The sequence below is a fragment of the Protopterus annectens genome, chromosome 10.part0 (assembly GCF_019279795.1).
Source record: "Protopterus annectens isolate FY-2018-M chromosome 10.part0, PAN1.0, whole genome shotgun sequence".
In the NCBI taxonomy this organism is placed as follows: Eukaryota; Metazoa; Chordata; order Ceratodontiformes; family Protopteridae; genus Protopterus; species Protopterus annectens.
Window position 1 is genome coordinate 1,637,721,682 of NC_056744.1, and position 18,650 is coordinate 1,637,740,331.

At 36.2% G+C, this 18,650-nt stretch overlaps 1 protein-coding gene across 2 annotated transcripts in view; it reads left to right on the plus strand.

The window, feature by feature from the left end:
- LOC122813827 (zinc-binding protein A33-like) overlaps positions 1-18,650 on the plus strand; it is a 118,666-nt gene that overhangs the window by 35,831 nt on the left and 64,185 nt on the right. For both annotated transcript variants that reach the window (XM_044086355.1, XM_044086356.1), the window contains exon 4: positions 11,670-11,692. In XM_044086355.1, the coding sequence (XP_043942290.1) occupies positions 11,670-11,692 (23 nt within the window). The remainder of the gene's footprint in view (positions 1-11,669; positions 11,693-18,650) is intronic.

Sequence of the window (18,650 nt, forward strand, 5' to 3'; positions counted from 1 at the left end):
TGACATTGGTCACTGACCAATTTGATTTAGTTTTTACACAGTTGAGTGGCTAGCATGGCAAGCAGTTTGTAATTCATGTTCTCCTATCTGGAGGATACCACATACCACACTGATGACCATAGCAGTGGGTTTATATAACTCTTCCCTTGATAGGCACCATATAGTGCCTGTACTGCTACACACAACAGCATTCTTGGGTGAGTTTGAGGTAGTAACAACCCACAAGTTTTTCACAGGTGGGAAGAATGCCATAGAGACACAGGGACAATATGCAAACTCCAGACATGCATTGGCCAGTGGTTATGATCAAATCTTGTACTTCGTGCATGGGAGGCAAAGTCCCTAACCATTATACCAGTTGTGTCCCTTGTGTCCTGTGTGTTCTTTTGTCAAAATATATTGCATAAAACAAATAAACCCATTATCATTATAGTAAAGGAAAATGGAGTCATACTTTGGCTATATGAGTCTTTTTATAGGTAAGGAAAGTTATTTTGGCAAAACGTATTATGTGTGTTGTATAAAAGCCAAATTAATCCATTAAAGGAGATAAAATTATTTGCTTACAAAAAAAAAAAGTTGTGCACATCATGCATGCATTCCATTCCATGTCCTATAGGACGTTTAACTAACTTGTTATACTGTGTATGCGACAATTCATCCTTATTTACGTTTGTGTTAAAAACAGCCAAGGGAAAATATCTTGAAAGTATTATTAACAGCAAATTGAAGTGTATTGTTTTTTTTTCTGAAGCAAGTGTAAGTCACAAATCCTTGAAGGTGGAAATAATCACCTTACCATATAAAATACCAAACTTTACAGGTTTTGATACAAAAAAAGTTATGTTTTTCAGTCTGTTTTTGTTGACAAAAGATGGCACCCTGATCATTTTCTTGGATAGAAAATAGCTGATTCATGAAAGAATGAATCCACAATGCATCACTACCCATGCTAGTGTATAAGCTACTGTATTTCTATTATAAATGTATCAGTAGGAGTTTCTTACTTCCTGTAAAGGCAAGTTGCCGCTCAAATCCCAACACTGCTGCTCATGCTCAAATTCAAATGTGAGTTCAGCCAATCAAAAGTGGGGAAGGGAGAGGAGCTTAGGATGAAGGAGTGAGAAGTTGGCTTTAGGTTTAGGGAGTGGAAGTGTAGATTTAAGTATTAGAAAGTGAGAGGGGGTTCTTAGGGTGAGGGACCAGGGAGGGAGTTTTAGGTTTATCAAGTGGGAGGGGAGTTTTAGGGTTAGGGAATGATTGGGGAATTTAGGTTTAGGGACGGGGAGTTGGAGATTTAGGGTTAGAGAATGATTGGGGAATTTAGGTTTAGAACACTCACAGATCCAAACAAAAAAATAAACTAAATTTCACCTCACCACATGGCAAACCAACTCCAGAAAGGTAGTAATCACTTTTTATGTATCAGGTGTATTAAAAACACCACAGGAAGCCACAAGCTGACCTAAAATTAAGCTTTTATTGCACAATGAGCTTTTTGTCTGTGGGGAACAGCAGACTTCATCAGATTACAATCCACTGTAGTAGTACCTGCTTTTACAGTTATAAAGCCATCTAATGTAATTAGCTAATTGATTGTTTAATTAATTTTAAACTTTTATGTGTCTACCGATATTGTTCACAATGAGTTTATTTCAGGAAAATGCCAAAATGCTGGTCATATTTGGCTACTTTAGTTAATACAATAACCAAATACATATATTATAAAAATGTTAGAAGTTAAAAAACATAATGTTTCCAAAAACTAAAAGGCTTATAGATTTATTAAAGCAGTATTAACTCTTTGTATAAAATAACAAATCAGCAGCAAAAATAACCCAAATGATCATCCTAGAATGTATTTGGTTGTGTGTTAAATGTTTTTTCACTTTACAACTTTTGAGTTGTTTTCTTTATAACTAGCACAAGAGAAATGTATTCATTTATACCTGGAGTATGAGTTGAATCTGATTTAAGCTGCCAGATGAACTCTTGGAATTCAGTAAGGTCCTTCCATGCCCCCTCCCTGGGACTTATTTGTATTTTCTCTAATATGATGAAAGAAAATTGTTTAAAATCAACACAAATAGTAGAGTGCCTGTATAGAGCATTTTTAGAGTTGTTTTTTGGCATCTTGTAATTGTGAAATAATCCAAGGCACCCAGAAAACAAACTCAGCCACTGATATAAGGATAATTCCAACTTTATTCAGCCCAACAAATAAAGAACATGAACGTTCTCTTTATACAGTACATTTTTGTTAAAACCTTCATCAGATGTAGACTGCATGTAACCAAAATCCTTTTATACCTCTAGTTCCCATCATTTCAAATAACTAAGACACAATTAAAGTTTAAAGGTACAGTGAAAATTGAATATTCAAGCCTACTTATCTAAAATAACATACTGGTACAACACATTCACCTAAAATCTATTGACACATGCTAAAACATGTTAAAAAATCATATACAGTTTCTTAAAACTTCAAAAACAATTTATAAATAGCTTAAATAGAATAAAAAAATTAAATCCATTCTTATTAAAACTACATATAAAATGCATGAATCAACACTAAAAAAAAACTTGCATTTGAGCTCCTTCTAGTGATCTTTTTAAGTACTACATGCGTAAGACCTCAGTAACAGCATTCTGTATTAAAACCCAGATCCTTGAAACATAAAAATGTATATAACACCATCTTGTTTGAAACTTATGAATAAGTTTGCATAAAAAGTATTTATATAAAAAGGTACAAGAGAATTATAAAGATATAAAAAAAACAGGTCCAACCATGTACTTATAACAAAATGTAACAAAAATTAGTCAGAACTTAGCGGATCTAATTTTTAATAAGGGAACTTTGGAGATATTTTCGTTCAGTCCTGGAGGCATATTGGCCTGTAACATGACCTGCCACCATAGTTCCCTATATTCGATCCTTTCTTCCCATGGACCACCCTGTGTATCTTTCTTTACCCTTTCTAATACAACAAATAAGTAGTGGGCTTTTTCACAATCCTGTTTGTGTTTAAACAGAGAATTAGTTTTCTTTCTTGTTTGTACATCATAGCAGTGCTCACAGATATGCCTGTTTAACTTTCTTTCCGTCTTTCCAGCATAGAATGACTGGCATTCCTGTCACACTGCTAGATATATTAAACCATTAGTGTCACAATTGTGGTATTATTTTCCATATAACCAAACATTCCTCCTCTCTAAAAACAATTTTTCTTGGTTTACTATATAATTGCACTGTGTACAATGTCCACATCTATATGTACCTACCTTCTTTCTGTTTAATTGTTCTGGCTCACATTCTTTTTCCAGTAATTTTTTTAAATTATATGAATTTTTGTAAACAATGATTAACTTATTCTTAGGAATCTTGTCCAGGTCTGTAAATCCAATAAATCGGTCCCATTATTGTTCAATAACTTTCCTAATCATATATTGTATTCTAAAACCAGTGCTTTTTCAAATGGCTCCCCATATACAGTCTGTACAGGACATCCTGTTTCTTCATCTAAACCCAAAATAGGTTTGAATCTGCCCACCCTACCTTCACGCACTTCTTTTTTAGCTTGTTCAATCATCTTTTCTGGGTATGATCTGTGCTTAAACAACCTTTCAGAAAACATATTTCTTTACCAAACTCCACATTACTTGAAGTCATGATACATGATCTTATAAATTGACCTTTCACTATATTTTCTTATAGTGCATAGGATGGGCACTGTGAAAGTGTAAGTTGTTGTTGTTTGTCTTTCGGCTTTTCCAGGTAAGGGGTCTCCAAAGCGGAACTCCAGTCCGCTAATGATTGGCAGTAGATTTTTTTACAAAACGCCGAGGTGCCAGCTCGACGCCTAACCTTCAATGAAGACATGCCCATTTACACACGCATGTCTTTCAAACGCTACCCAACTGCGGGGAGGACATGCAGACTCCACAGAGAAGGCACTCCCAAGCCAAGCTGAAAATCGAATGGGAGAACCTCTTGCTGTGAGGTAACAACGCTACTGTTAAAGTGTAAGTATGAGTTTGAAGACGTGCTTTTCCTATTTATTTTAGACTTTAACTTGTTGTTTTCCTTACAGATTTCCACATCCAAATACTGCAGGTTGTCATACGATACCTTGTAGGTGAATTTTAAAAATGAGGTAGTACTATTCAAGTAAATAATAAAATCAGATATTTTCTCTCTGGGGGCAACCCATAAGATACAGATGTCATCCAAAAACCTTTTGTACATGGTCCAGCAGTTCCTATATATTGAATTCAGGACCATTTTTTCTTCCCACATAGCTAAGACAAGATTTGCATATGTAGGGGCACATGCTGCCCTCATTGCTACTCCCTTCGTTTGGTGATAAGATTCCCCTTTAAAGTCTATGAAATTATACTTTAGAATTAATTCCATCAACTGTAAACATACTAGAATCTCACTGTGTGTTAACTCGTTATCTTCAAAAATGGTTTCTTCCAGTAATTTCATGCCTTCTGCGTGTGGAATACTGTAAAACAAGTCAACATCAATAGTTAAAAAATAAATTTCCTCATTGTACATGGTCTGCTTTAACCCTCTCAGAAAATCCTAGGAATCCCTAAGAATATTTTTTTCTTTTTAACCACAACCTTTTTAACTTAGTATCTGCATATTTTGCTAGTGGGAGGGTTTTTGAACCCTCTGCAGATACAATAGGTCTTAGCGGGGGTTCCATACTATTCTTGTGAATCTTAGGGATTCCAGAAATAGAGGGTATCCTGGGCTTCTCCACTTTAAAAAAATTAAGGGTATTTTGGTCTATTAAACCCTCCAAGTGTAAGTTTTCCAAAGCCATGTCAATTCTTCTATATGCTCTGTTTATTTCTTTCTTGGACACACTTGTATATCTACTTGTATCCATCAAAATATCATTCATTTTACTTTCATATATAAGTGTGTCCATCATAACTGTAACCCTCCCTTATCTGGTTTCATAACTCTCACCTTTCTGTTATTCCTAAGGTCAGACAAGACATTTTTGTCTTCAAAATTCAGATTTGCTTTATATTTGACCTTGGCATGACCTTTTCGAATCTCTTTCTCTACCGCTTGCTGAAAATTCTTAATTTGAGGGTGGTGTAGGGGGGGGTTAAAAACACTCCTTTTCTTTAATTTAATTTGTCCATTCTGGACGTTAGCATTGTCTTGTGGGAAATATAAACCTAAGTTAATTTTTCTTGTAAACATTTTCATGTCTAGCACGGTTTTTGTAACATTTCATAGGTTCATAGGTGGGTACTAGGCTATCTGCCTGAAAGCATTTATAAGTCTAGCCGGAATTGTGTTGGCTTTCACCGCCCCCTTAGATTAGTTCCCTGTGCCTCTGTCCAGCAGAGCCATTGAAGTGATCCCCGGGGTAAACTTTCTATTTCCCATCCACTCGTCAAGTTTCTCTTGAAGAGTGTTAATGAAGAGCTCTGCCTAATGTAGATTGGAATCTAGTTCCAGAGTATGGGAAGTCTCTGGGACAGGAATCTATCCCTCCAGAATGTTGTGGTGAGGTTTAAATCCCTAGAGCATGTGGCTCAAGGGAATATGGTTTTATGTGGAGCATGTCCATCAATTCTGGGTTGGACACGGCCTTGTATGTCAGGCATAGATCACCTCTGGGTAGGTGGTACGCAACCGAGTACAGCTGGAGTTTCTTCAGTCGAACTGCATATGGTATCTGTTTGAGGGCAGTGATCCTCTTGGTGAGGTACTTCTGTGGTCTTTGCAGCTGTTGCAGGTGTCTTGTAAGGTACATCCCAAATGGGGCGTTGCACTCTATGATGGGTCTGATGAGTGATGTATAGAGAGGCACAATGACCTCTTTTGATCTTGATGCAAACCCTTTTGTGATTAGGTGAGCCACATAGAAGGATTTTTTAACCACTTTGGCAATGTGATTATCAAAGTAGAGATTACTATCTACTTGGGTCCCCAGATCCCTTATTACGTCTTCTGTATTTAGGGGGCTACCACCTATGTGGTAGATTGTGTGTACTTTGTTTTTTCCGAGGAGGGGTCCTAGGACTAAGCTCTGGGGAACGCCACTTGTAACCGGTTTAGAGTCAGACCTAGCTCCTGCAACTCTTACCATGTGGGTTCTGTCCATGAGCCAGTTGAAAACCCATCTCATGACGTAGGGGTTTATGTTCAGGCTGGTGAGCTTGTCTATAATACCAGAATGGGGAATTGTGTCGAAGGCCTTTGCGAGGTAGGCTGTGTGGGCCACCTTTCTGTCATCTATAGCCTTGGTAACTGTCTCAAAGAAGTCCACCAGGTTTAGGAGGCATGATCTGCCCTTAACAAAGCCGAACTGGGTAGGGTCCAGTGTTTGGAGGTTCTCAATGTCTCTGTTAATGAGATCCATGATGATGTGCTCCATAGCCTTGCAGACCAAGCTAGTCAGGCTTATAGGGCGATAGTTCCCAGGGTCTGTTGTGGCTCCACCTTTGTAGAGCGGAATAACCATTGCTGTGCACCACTCTATAGGCACATAGCCTGTGGAGAGGCTGAGTTTGAACAGTGAGTTTAGCTGAGGGGTTAGTTCATCTTTGAGCGCATGTGGGACACAGTCTGGGACACCATCCCATCCCATTGATGCTGTGTTTTGGCTTTGGAGAGGGCTGTTTTAACCTGAGTGTCTGTGATTTCAGGGGCACTACATTCTTCTGGTATAGTTATGGGCCCTTTTGGGGGTGAGAATGGGGTGAAGTTTGCACTGAACCTGTCTACCAGGATGTTGGCATTATCGGTCGGTTCAGTGTATTTTGTGCCATTCTGCACTTACTCCGAGCAGATCTGAGAATTGCTACTTAGAGTCTTGACATAGCTAAAGAATGCCTTGTGCTTATCTTTGGAGTCCTTGCCAATTTTTCTTTTGAAGCTATCCTTGGATGATTTTATGAGGGATCATAGTTTCTTGCCGATACTGATCAGGGATGTCTTCCCTTCTTGGGATTTTACTCTTTTCTGTACTAGTTTCCTCCTCCTATTGTATAGCTTGTTTATGGCAGGGGTCCACCAGACTGATTTCCTTTTCTTGGAGGAGTGAATCTTGGTTTTGCTTGGGATAGCACAATCCATGCATTTTTGTAGGTGCCTATAGAGTGCATTAGTAAAGGATTTTGCAGCGTGGGCAGTGTTATACTTTAGCATGGGGGCTTTGAAACTTTCCACCTCGGTCTTAAGTAATGTGAAGTTTGCTTTTGAAAGGTTTTTCACAGTCGTTTCTTTGACCGCGGGTGGGGGCAGAATGTGGATATCCAGAGTTATTAGTTTATGGTCAGATCTAACCAGCAAGGGGTTGACCTCTGGTGTGGAACACCAGTCACCCATGTCGGTGATGCCCAGGTCATATATGTTGTCACCTCTGGTCGGGATGTTGACCAGTTGATCCAGGGCATTTGAGTTTATAAATTCTATGAAATGTTGGACAAGGTAATTAGTACCTGAGTTGTTCTCCCAGTTAATGTTTGGGTAATTGAAATCACCCAATATCAGGGTATTTGGTAGGACCTTTATGTTTCCTAGTGTTTCCAGAAATGTGGAATGGGGGTCCTGGAACATGGTGGGTGACTTGTAGCAAGCTACAATTTGAATAACAGTTTTGCCCATTGTTAGTTGCACGTGGATGATCTCTGAAGCATCGTGCTGTGCCACTGACCTGGAGGTGTAGGAATCCTTGATGAATATGGATACGCCCCCGCCTTTTGTATTTCAGTCCAGGTTTTGTGGTTGAAATGTATGGTATGAGTTGTAGCCTGGTAGTGCTGGGGTGCTCTCTGGAGCCTTAAACCAGGTTTCTGTGCTCCTTCATCAGCATTTAAAACATATTGTTCATCACTTCCATTTTTCTCCCAAAACTTGTACGGTTTGGGGTTAGGGTAGCTCAAATTATTTTTATAATCTTTAATATCTCTTTCCAGTTTTTTTATCTTCCTATTAACCAACTCATCACATTTACCATCTATTTCTGACCTAGTATTATAATATTTTTATTTTTCTGATGGTATCATGTGAACAAGGTCATTCTTTATAATTTCATTTAAAATTTCAATTTCTTTCTGTAGTTTTTCCTTAATTCTGTCATTTTCCTTAACCATTAATTTTAACATGTCAAGTCCACATCTATTAAAAATTTCTATTAGTTCTTTAAGAAACACGCTGCCAGAGATAACATTCTTAAACCATTAGGAACAATGCCTTCTAATATGCATTGCCTAAGGTAAACATTTTCTATGTCCAAAGTTTTGTATTTATGCATTAACTTAGAAAGTTTGGCCGGCTCACTTTTGTATGTGTCATTCATAGGAACTGGTTCAACTGCATTGTCTTTAAAATTAATAGAATAGCTGACCTGTAACCAGTCCTTAATGTCAGTTTGGTTCATCACTGAAGCTGCAGGAAAAGGCTGTTTTTTTTTTTACCTGGTGGTTGGGTAGAAAGATCATTTTCATTCATTTCACCCTCAAAGTAATTATTTCTCAAGGTTCCCCAGAACGAACATCTCCATTGTCATTCCTTTTCCAGCTAGCTCCACTACTGCTGTTTTTGCACTGTTTAGAGCTGTTTGTACTCTCAACTTCTTGGTTCCACCCCTCCCGGGCTCTGGAAACCACCTCGATCATTGATTGACTGAGCGGAGTCAATAGGTCTATTAATTGAGATAACTGACTTATCAGCTTTCTGACATGTCCTAGTTCCTCCTTATTCACTCTTTCCTCTTTATCAGAGCTAGAATCAGTCTCAATAGCCGAAGAAATTTTAAAAACATGGAAACAAAATGTCAAAGGCACCAAAAAATACTTGAAATAGTCCAAGGCACCCAGAAAACGAACTCAGCCACTGATATAAGGATAATTCCAACTTTATTCAGCCAAAAAAATAAAAAAACATAAACACTCTCTTTATACAGTATGTTTTCGTTAAAACCTTCATCAGATGTGGACTGCATGTAACCAAAATCCTTTTCTACCTCTAATTCCCATCATTTCAATTAAAAGGCACAGTGAAAATTTAATATTCAAACCTATGGTGGCAGGTCACGTTACAGGCTAATATGCCTCCAGGACTGAACAAAAATATCTCCATAGTTCCCTTATTAAAAATTTGATCCGCTAAGTTATGATTAATTTTTGTTATATTTTGTTATAAGTACATGGCTGAACCTGTTTTTTTTAATATCTTTATAATTCTCTTGTACCTTTTTATATAAATACTTTTTATGGAAACTTATTCATAAGTTTCAAACAAGATGGTGTTATATACATTTTTATGTTTCAATGATCTGGGTTCTAATACAGAATGCTGTTACTGAGGTCTTACACATGTAGTACTTAAGAAGATCACAAGAGGGAGCTCAAATGCAAATTTTTATTTAGTGTCAATTCATGCATTTTATAGGTAGTTTTAATAGAAATTTATTTTTTTTATTCTATTTAAGCTATTTATAAATTATTTTTGAAGTTTTAAGAAACTGTAGATGGCTTTTTAACATGTTTTAACATTTGTTAATAGGTTTTAGGTGAATGTGTTGTACCAGTATGATATTTTAGGTAAGTAGGCTTGAATATTCAGTTTTCACTGTACCTTTAAACTTTAATTGTGTCTTAGTTAATTGAAATGATGGGAACTAGAGGTATAAAAGGATTTTGGTTACATGCAGTCCACATCTGATAAAGGTTTTAACAAAAATGTACTGTATAAAGAGAGTGTTTATGTTTTTTGGCTGAATAAAGTTGGAATTATCCTTATATCAGTGGCTGAGTTCGTTTTCTGGGTGCCTTGGACTATTTCAAGTATTTTTTGGTGCCTTTGGCATTTTGTTTCTGTATCTTGTAGTTGTGCTCATATATGCACCTTCTCAGTTCTCTCTCAGTCTTCCCAATGAAGAAGGTGTTATATGTCGAGCACTTAGCCAAATAAACTATTCTCTTTGTGTAACAATACCCATCCTGGACATAGATAACTGAATAGAAATTAGTATTTAAGTGCAATTCTTTACAGTCTAAAAATATATTTGTGTTGGTTGCAGTTACCACACATTTTTGTGCCCTTCTTGTTAACCTTTATTCTATCTAAAATATTCTTTTCTGCTAAATTTTTGGGGTTACTAGCACTTTTATAAACAAAAGTAGGTCTTGTCCCCACAATGCCTTTTATTTTTTCATCACATGCTCTTAGTTTGTGGAAACATAATGTTTTTTAACTTCTAACATTTTATAATATATGTACTTGGTTATTGTTTTAACTAAAGTGGCCAAATATGACCAGCATTTTGGGATTTTGCTGAAATAAATTCATTGTAAACAATATTACTAGACACATAATTTTATAGTTATTTCTGGTGATGTTTTGACATGAAAGCAGATACTAAAAGGCACTACACTAATATTTCGAATTTTCTGTGGTGTACAGTGAACTTTTATTTTTTTATTTTTTAAGTTTTGGTTGTTCACTTAATCCTTGTGGTGTTTTTTTTTTAAGTTTTAAATTAATTAAACAAACAATTAGCTACTTAAATTAGATAGTTTTATAACTATAAAAGCAGGTACTGCTGCAATAGAGTGTAATCTGAAGTCTGCTGTTTCACACAGATAAAAATTGTCAGTAAAAAATTAAATTTAGGTCATTTTGTTGCTTCCTGTGGTGGAGGACACTCGATCCATAAAAAGTGATCACTCACTCCCTTTCTGGATTTGGTTTGCTATGTGGTGAGATGGAATTTTGCAGATTTTTTTGGATTTGTGAGTGTTTTTTTTCCTTTCCCACTTCGTTTTCTGCTTGTTTCATTGTTTTATGTACTTTAGATTTAAGGAGGAAGGTTGGATTTTTAGGTTTAGGGAGCAATTATGGACTTTAGTATTGGGGGAATGGAGGCTTAAGATAAGGAAGCAAGGAGTCAGTTGGGAACTGGGTGAGATATTTAGAGTTAGGGTTTAGGTTGTTGTAGAGCTATATGGTTTATAGGAGTGAGTGTTGAGAATGCTATGCAAAAATCGGAGATCAGTCTAGTGGAAGTTTGAGCACTTGCTTTTCAAATAAGTGGCAGCGAGTAGGTGGGTCACGAGTTTCTAACATATATCAGACCCCCCCCCCTCCAGGTTCTGTTGTGAATCTATTTTTTTTTTAGGATTTCCTTATAAGTGAATCCTTGGGTTAGGTAATAAATAAATAAATAGCTTAAGGAAATGTAAAGTGCTTTGTTCTAGTACATGGAGAATATTATGGACTTTAGTCAATTGCTTGTGTGCCTATTGATATGACAAAACATTGGAGTACTCTGTATTTACTTTCATTGTACAGCCCCCGATAGCACACTGAATAAGGGTTTGATACCGTCAGCTGCTCAAGGATTACAAAGTGTTTTTTGATTTCCATAAACATTTCTATAAATATGCTTATGACAGTATTCTGGGAAATATTAGTTTGCATGCAGTTTTAAAAGTTGTGGAAACAACTGTACATTTTTTGTGTCTTGTAATGTATCTGTTTTTTCCTGAAAGCAAGAGTCTGGTGGAAATCAAGTATATTTTTTACAACTCTTGAATGCAACTCAGTTAAATGTGTTTTGTATAATCATAGCAAATTATTTTATCTGAAAGAAATTTTAGAATAACTTAATTTTTTTCTCTTGCAGAACATCACAGCGATTGAAAATCTGTAAGTATGCAAGTAATTAATAATTATAATACTTACAACGACAGTGTTTTAGAACAGTCTTCTTACAGGTGTATGTATCCTAAGGCTAGCATTATGAATTAATGTGAAAGGCAAGATAAGAAATGGTAAATGAACGACTTTCTGCAGATCCAAACGTTATTCTTTTGGTCTCCAGTTGCACATTAGGCAACTTTGAGCAAAATATTTATCTAAGAAAAAAAATAATCTGTCAGGTTATTTTGGAAAAGAGCCTGTTATCAAAAACTAAAATAAATAAATGTTAGTTGCTTTGGAAATTGGATATTTATGTTAGAGAGCACATTTGAGCTTCACTGATTGCATGCATGCATGCACACGTCATTTTTTCACGCATGAGCTTGTCCTTGCAAATTTTGCTGCCTGCTGCATAGTAAATCAATAGATGTACCCCTTCACCTTAAAGAAAGTTTCCCATTATTTTATCATTGCATGTGCCTTACTCCAGTTCATGTGGTCAACATGAACTTTTCATAAAATTTTACTAAGAATTCTTAGACATTGGAGTTCTCTTCTCATTTGTCTTTTATTTTGTTGTATTCTAAAAAAAAAACTACATGGCTCTTTGGTACGGTTTTGAAAGCTATCTCAACTTTTAAAATTATTTTTTAATAAATTGCCTTACTTCGATATATGCAGTGGCTGCAGCATTAGAGTTCACCAGAATCACTTTGTAGAGAATTCGTGGATACACCTTTGTTAATGCAGACCTGTTCGACAATCCCACATTTAAAACATTGCTTTAAAATAAAACACATAGTTGTGCAGGGGATGAAATGCCCAGACTACTGCTACAAAATTTAACCAACTCTGAGACTTCTATGCCTCAAAAAAGTTATGTTTTTTATGGCAGCAGCAGTAAAATGTCCACAGACAAACCTGCTAGCTTTGCAAAATTGATGTGAAAAAAAAAATTACTTCAACAAATGATACATGAGCAATTATCCATTGTCCAAAACACCTTGAGACAAAAGAACCACACCAAATATGCCATCATGATCAGTTTATTAACCAATATCTACACGACTAATAACAGTCAATATTGAATCATACATTGCATTCTTGAACATACAGGAAAACATTAAGAAAAAGCAAACTAGCCACTGAACAAAGTACTCACAAAGTATCAGACTTCAAAAACACAAAGCATTTCATAGCATTTAAATACCATTAACAATCAAGAGGTTAATTGATAAATCAACATTTAAAGATACCATTATCTTAAAAAGACTGTTGAATACCTTGCAGAAGCAAGGTGATGTATTCATCAACATGTTTCTTAATTAATTACATTTAAAATAGAAACATTTAAATAAAAAAGTGTGTATATAAACATATGTAAAATATCAATTAACATTTAAAAATATACATATATAAAATATATATATATATATATATATATATATAATAACCTTTGCATGCAGGTCATGTAATCAATGTACATATGTTTCCACTGGTAACTAATTTATTCATCCGACCACGGGACGAGTGTTTAATTTTAATTTCTATGCTGACTGCAGATCTCGTGATCTTATATACTTAGCAGAATGTCAGATTTGCAAATGTTTCTATGTGGGCATGACCAATAGAACTCTACGTGAAAGAATTAGGGAACATCTTTATGCAATCAATAAGGAAAATGTCAACAATGCACTTGCCAAACACATATTAGAGAATGGTATCAATCATAGGTTTAATTTTAGGGTGCTACAGTTAGTCCATAAGACATGCAGACTTGGCAATGTCAAGAATCGAACAGAAGAATTAGAGAATAAGTGGATTATTAGATTACAAGCTTCCCAAGGTTTTGGCTTGAATGACAAAGTGTCACTCAAGCCATTTCTCTCAGCCGTCCATACAGCCATTAGCTTACACATGTATATCCCTATATATATATATATATATATATATATATATATATATATATATATATTTTTTGTAATTGCTATGTGTATTTATTATTATTCTTCAGCAATTGCTATATCCATATAATAATAATTTTTATACATTCATATATATTTATATATATATATATATATATATATATATATATATATATATATATGTATATTTTTAAATGTTAATTGATATTTTACATATGTTTATATACACACTTTTTTATTTAAATGTTTCTATTTTAAATGTAATTAATTAAGAAACATGTTGATGAATACATCACCTTGCTTCTGCAAGGTATTCAACAGTCTTTTTAAGATAATGGTATCTTTAAATGTTGATTTATCAATGAACCTTTTGATTGTTAATGGTATTTAAATGCTATGAAATGCTTTGTGTTTTTGAAGTCTGATGAAGCGTTATTGTCTAACGTGAAAGCGCTTACTTTGTCCTTGGATTCTACTATTAAAAATCGTGAAGTGAAGTGAATACTGCTTATCTGGATTATTTCATCTGCCTGGTGTACCACTTTGGTTTGTTTTGCAGATATAGGAAAACATTATAACATTCCAGGCAGAGTTTAACCGCTCACCCTTACATGACCACAAGCAGCATTGCATCCTTCCACTATCTTCAAATGCAAAAGTCGTGAGACAGTGTACCTCAGAGGAATTCATAGGGGAAAGGGGAACAGAAGAGGGGTTTGAATCAAACCCCTCTTAATCCACCCACTAGCATTCATAGCATCTTAACCAAAATCCATCAGAGTTACTACCAACTGCATTTATTTTTTTGCAGTTTGTTACCCGGAAAAGTCCATTGGGCCAAGATGAGGCCTTTTTCTATTGTGGCCTGGAGAGAAAAGCTCCACAGAAAATATGTAGAAAAAGCAACAAAAGTAATAAGAAGAATTAATACAGTAGTAGCTCAATCATATGTACATACAATAGATAATATTGAGTTAATGCAGAATGTTCTAGAAACAAACAAAGAATAGTCAAAAAAATTATATAATACAAAAGCCATTATCCATACTGCATCACAACTGCTAATCAGTGGTGACATCCACCCAAATTCTGGCCCAGCAATCAATTCCAAAACCCTCTCATCCCATGCCAGATCTACAGTAAACTCCCAGAGGAATACAACAGACCTTCTAATACTTAATATCAACATAAGAAGCATAGTCGACAAACTAGAGGAACTGCATGCAAACCTGTTACTATGATCCCCTGACATACTCCTCCTCACAGAGACCTGGCTCAAGCCACATGCTAATGACAATGAGTTACTTCCCCAAGGGTATAATCTACTCAGAAAAGACAGAACAACCATAAGGGGTGGTGATATTGCCATACAGCTACCTTACAATAGACATTATGAAAATAAATCTGTCTACATTTAATAATGTTGAAACCCTATTCACCAAAGTAAAACTCAAAGCTCAAAAACTACCGAATATAATTAGTGCATATACTCCCCCCAGTAACAGCACTGACACACTAGAAGCTATTCTCCACTGATCAACTCAAGCCCACACACAAGAAACACTCATACTAGGCAACTTTAATATGGACTGGTCCACATGTATCTCTCCCCTCCCCACCACTCACATAAGCCTACCTGGCTTTGCACAGCTAATCCAAACCCCTACCAGAATTGACAAGTCCTGCAAGAAAGAATCCATTTTAGGCTGGATCCTCACAAATCAGCCTTCTCAACCATACAATTCTGGGATACTAACCGACAGTCTTAGCAACCACCAACTTACTTTTGCCCTAAGGCACCACATTAAACCCACAAAAACCTCCTCCCTACAACAAATACGCTATACAAAAAACTCCAAATCCCAGGATCTCATATCTGTAAATCACGGTAACTGGTCACCCCTTTTAAACCTCCCCCTGGACAAAGCAGTGAATTACTTCAACTCTACTTTCTTAAACATACTTGACCAGCTTGCCCCAACTAGAACAATAAGAACAAAATTCAACTACGCCCCCCCTGGCTTACCAAAAATACCTGGCAACTCCTAAAACAGAGAGACAAGGCATGGGAAGCATGGAGTCAAAATAAAACCAGTCAAAATAGGCAAAATGATCTCAAGCTAAGAAACAAGTCCAAAAAACAAATAAGAATTGACAAGTGAAACCACTACACTGAAGTTCAGGCTAAACACAGGACAAACCCTCAAAAATTTTGGACAACCACCAATAAAATACTACAACCAGGGAAAACCACCACCCCTCCCCCTAATATTGACACCTCCACTTGCAGCACCACAGCTCAATATAATGAATACTTTACCAACTCCATTCAAAATCTGATTAATCACAGGTCTCCCACAACTCAAACAATCCCCCAAATGCCAACCATTGATCAAAATAGTTCTCCCTTCAACCAGTCCCAACCAATACAATATATAAATACCTGACAAAACTAAAACCCACTACCTTTGCAGCTAACAGACTCCCAGGTGAATACCTCAATATCATAGTCAAAGCAATCTTGTATCCTTTCTCCATATTAATAAACAGGTCAATAGCTGAACAACATATTCCATCCCTCTGGAAAATCTCTCATATAATACCAATACACAAAGGTGACAATTCATCTGAATTAACAAACTACCGTCCAATTGCCATACTATCCCCCTATCAAAAATCCTTGAGAAATGTGTACATTCCCAAATACTAAACTACTTACTAACAATCTCCTGGCTGAAACACAACATGGATTCCGCCCGAACCGTATTACCACTACTGCCCTATGAGTTTCACCAATACCATAAATCAGCAATGGAACAAAGGCAATCTTGTCTCTTCCATATCCTTGGACCTCTCCAAAGCCTTTGATATGAGCTCCCATTCCAAACTGCTAACTGTACTTTCAGAACTCAAACTCCACAACTCCACAGTATCACGGTTCACAGATTATCTCTGAAACCGTCAGCAAGCCGTAAACTGAGAAAACAGCTTATTTCCCCTTCTCCCTCTAAACTTAGGTGTTCCACAGGGATCCATCTTTGGACCCCTTCTCTTCACCATATTTACCAACAACCTACATAAAGCCACCCTCCATGCCAACCCGGTCCAAAATGCTAATGATTCTACCCTAATCTGCTCTGCCCCATCACTCCAACAATTACAACAAATCACCCAAAAATCCTTTTCAGCAATAGAAAAATGGCTATCTTACACACAACTAATACTCAACCCTAAAAAAAAACAGCTAATGTTATTCCATCCCTTGAAAGCTACCCAATTCCATTATTTAAAATAACATCATCCAACAATACCCCTATTACATCCATTGTCCGAACTAAACTATTAGGAGTAATCATAGATCACAATATGAAATTCAACAAACACGTAGCTCAAACGATCACAAAAGTTCACAAAAAACTAGGTAACCATTATAGACGCAAAAATTACCCAACCTCTGAGAGTAAAAGTCACCATTGCAAGAACCCCCCTACTCTCCACACTACTGTATGCCTCCCCAAACTGATCAGTCTAAACAAAGGTGACCTAAATAAGCTATCTGCTTTAACGAAATAGCAAAATTCGCCACCGACTCACTGTACAGATTCCATCACTGCCATTCCCTTAAAAAGCTATCCTGGCTAGACTTACCAAACCTACTAACTTTCAACCAGCTTACAATAGCCCAGCAAATCCTCTATCACCCCCCCCCAAAAAAAAAAAAAAACAGCCCTACAAGGACTACTACACCAATATACCAGCAATCATCCGCTAAGAAGTACCAATAAAGCACTGATTGACATTACTAAATGTAAATATAGCTCTGGGGACTGTACACTGCTGCTGTCGCAAAAACATGGAATACACTTCCTGTAGATATCCAATCATTAGAAAATACACATGATTTTAAGATCCTTGTTAAGTTACATTTATCCAACTCATGGACTTACTCCTGCACTATCCCTGGGGAATTACTACCTGCTCTCCTACTCACACCTCCTCTCTCTCATCTAAGCTGTCTCTTTCAGAACTTCTGTCCCCCTAAAAGCAGACAGAATGCGTATTGGTATTATTAGTACTTCATACACTTCTAGTTTACTGTGCGTGCCTACTGATGTAGCTATTATATCTATCCACCACCGAATGCAGAGAATTGACTACATTTTTGCAAAACGTATGAATTAGTGGAGTCTTGACACCATTTTTACTACATGTATAATTTTAACTATTTTTATAAATTCATGTAGCTACAAATATTTATTTTATTATTTATTTATTTATTTTACATTTGTTTACTGGGATACAAAAATACAAAAATGTAGTGCAAATGTTGACATTGTAATCTTATATTGTCTGTATTACTGTGTGCATTATTATTGTATGGTAGTATAAATGGTACTTTTACTTACTGTCTATTTTATTACTGTATGGAGCTTTTCTCCCTGGGCCTCTGCTGAAAACATACAGCTTTGCCCAGTCAGATTTTTTCCTGGTAAACAAATGTAAAATAAATAAAGTAAATAATAAATATTGAATATGTCCAAACCTATGTCACTCAGTTGTACCTTGTCTTTACTATATCAAACTGGATCCTTATCATCAAAATCTTGATATATAACCACAAACACCCCTACCTCAGCTAATGCTCTAGACATTCTGTAATTAACAAAGCACCTAGTCTTTTCCAATGCCAGAAACTTAATAGCCTGCTTCCAAACTAACCTTAGTATAATCTCCAACTGCCCTATCAACATCCGGGGTTTTAACTGTCTTAACTAAGTCACCAACAATCTACTGACAATTTTCTCATGAAAGTCATTGCCTCTTCATAGGTTCATAGGTTGGTACTAGGCTATCGGCCCTAGGGCCTATACAAGCCTAGCTATAACAATTCCCTGGATATTTCTTCCCACAATATTTACTTCCCTTGATGCCTGTCTAGCAGGGTGACTGACGTGAACCCCAGGGTGAATTTCCTATCTCTCATCCAATTGTCAAGGTTCCTTTTGAAGAGGGCCAAAGAGGAGCTCTGATTGACATGT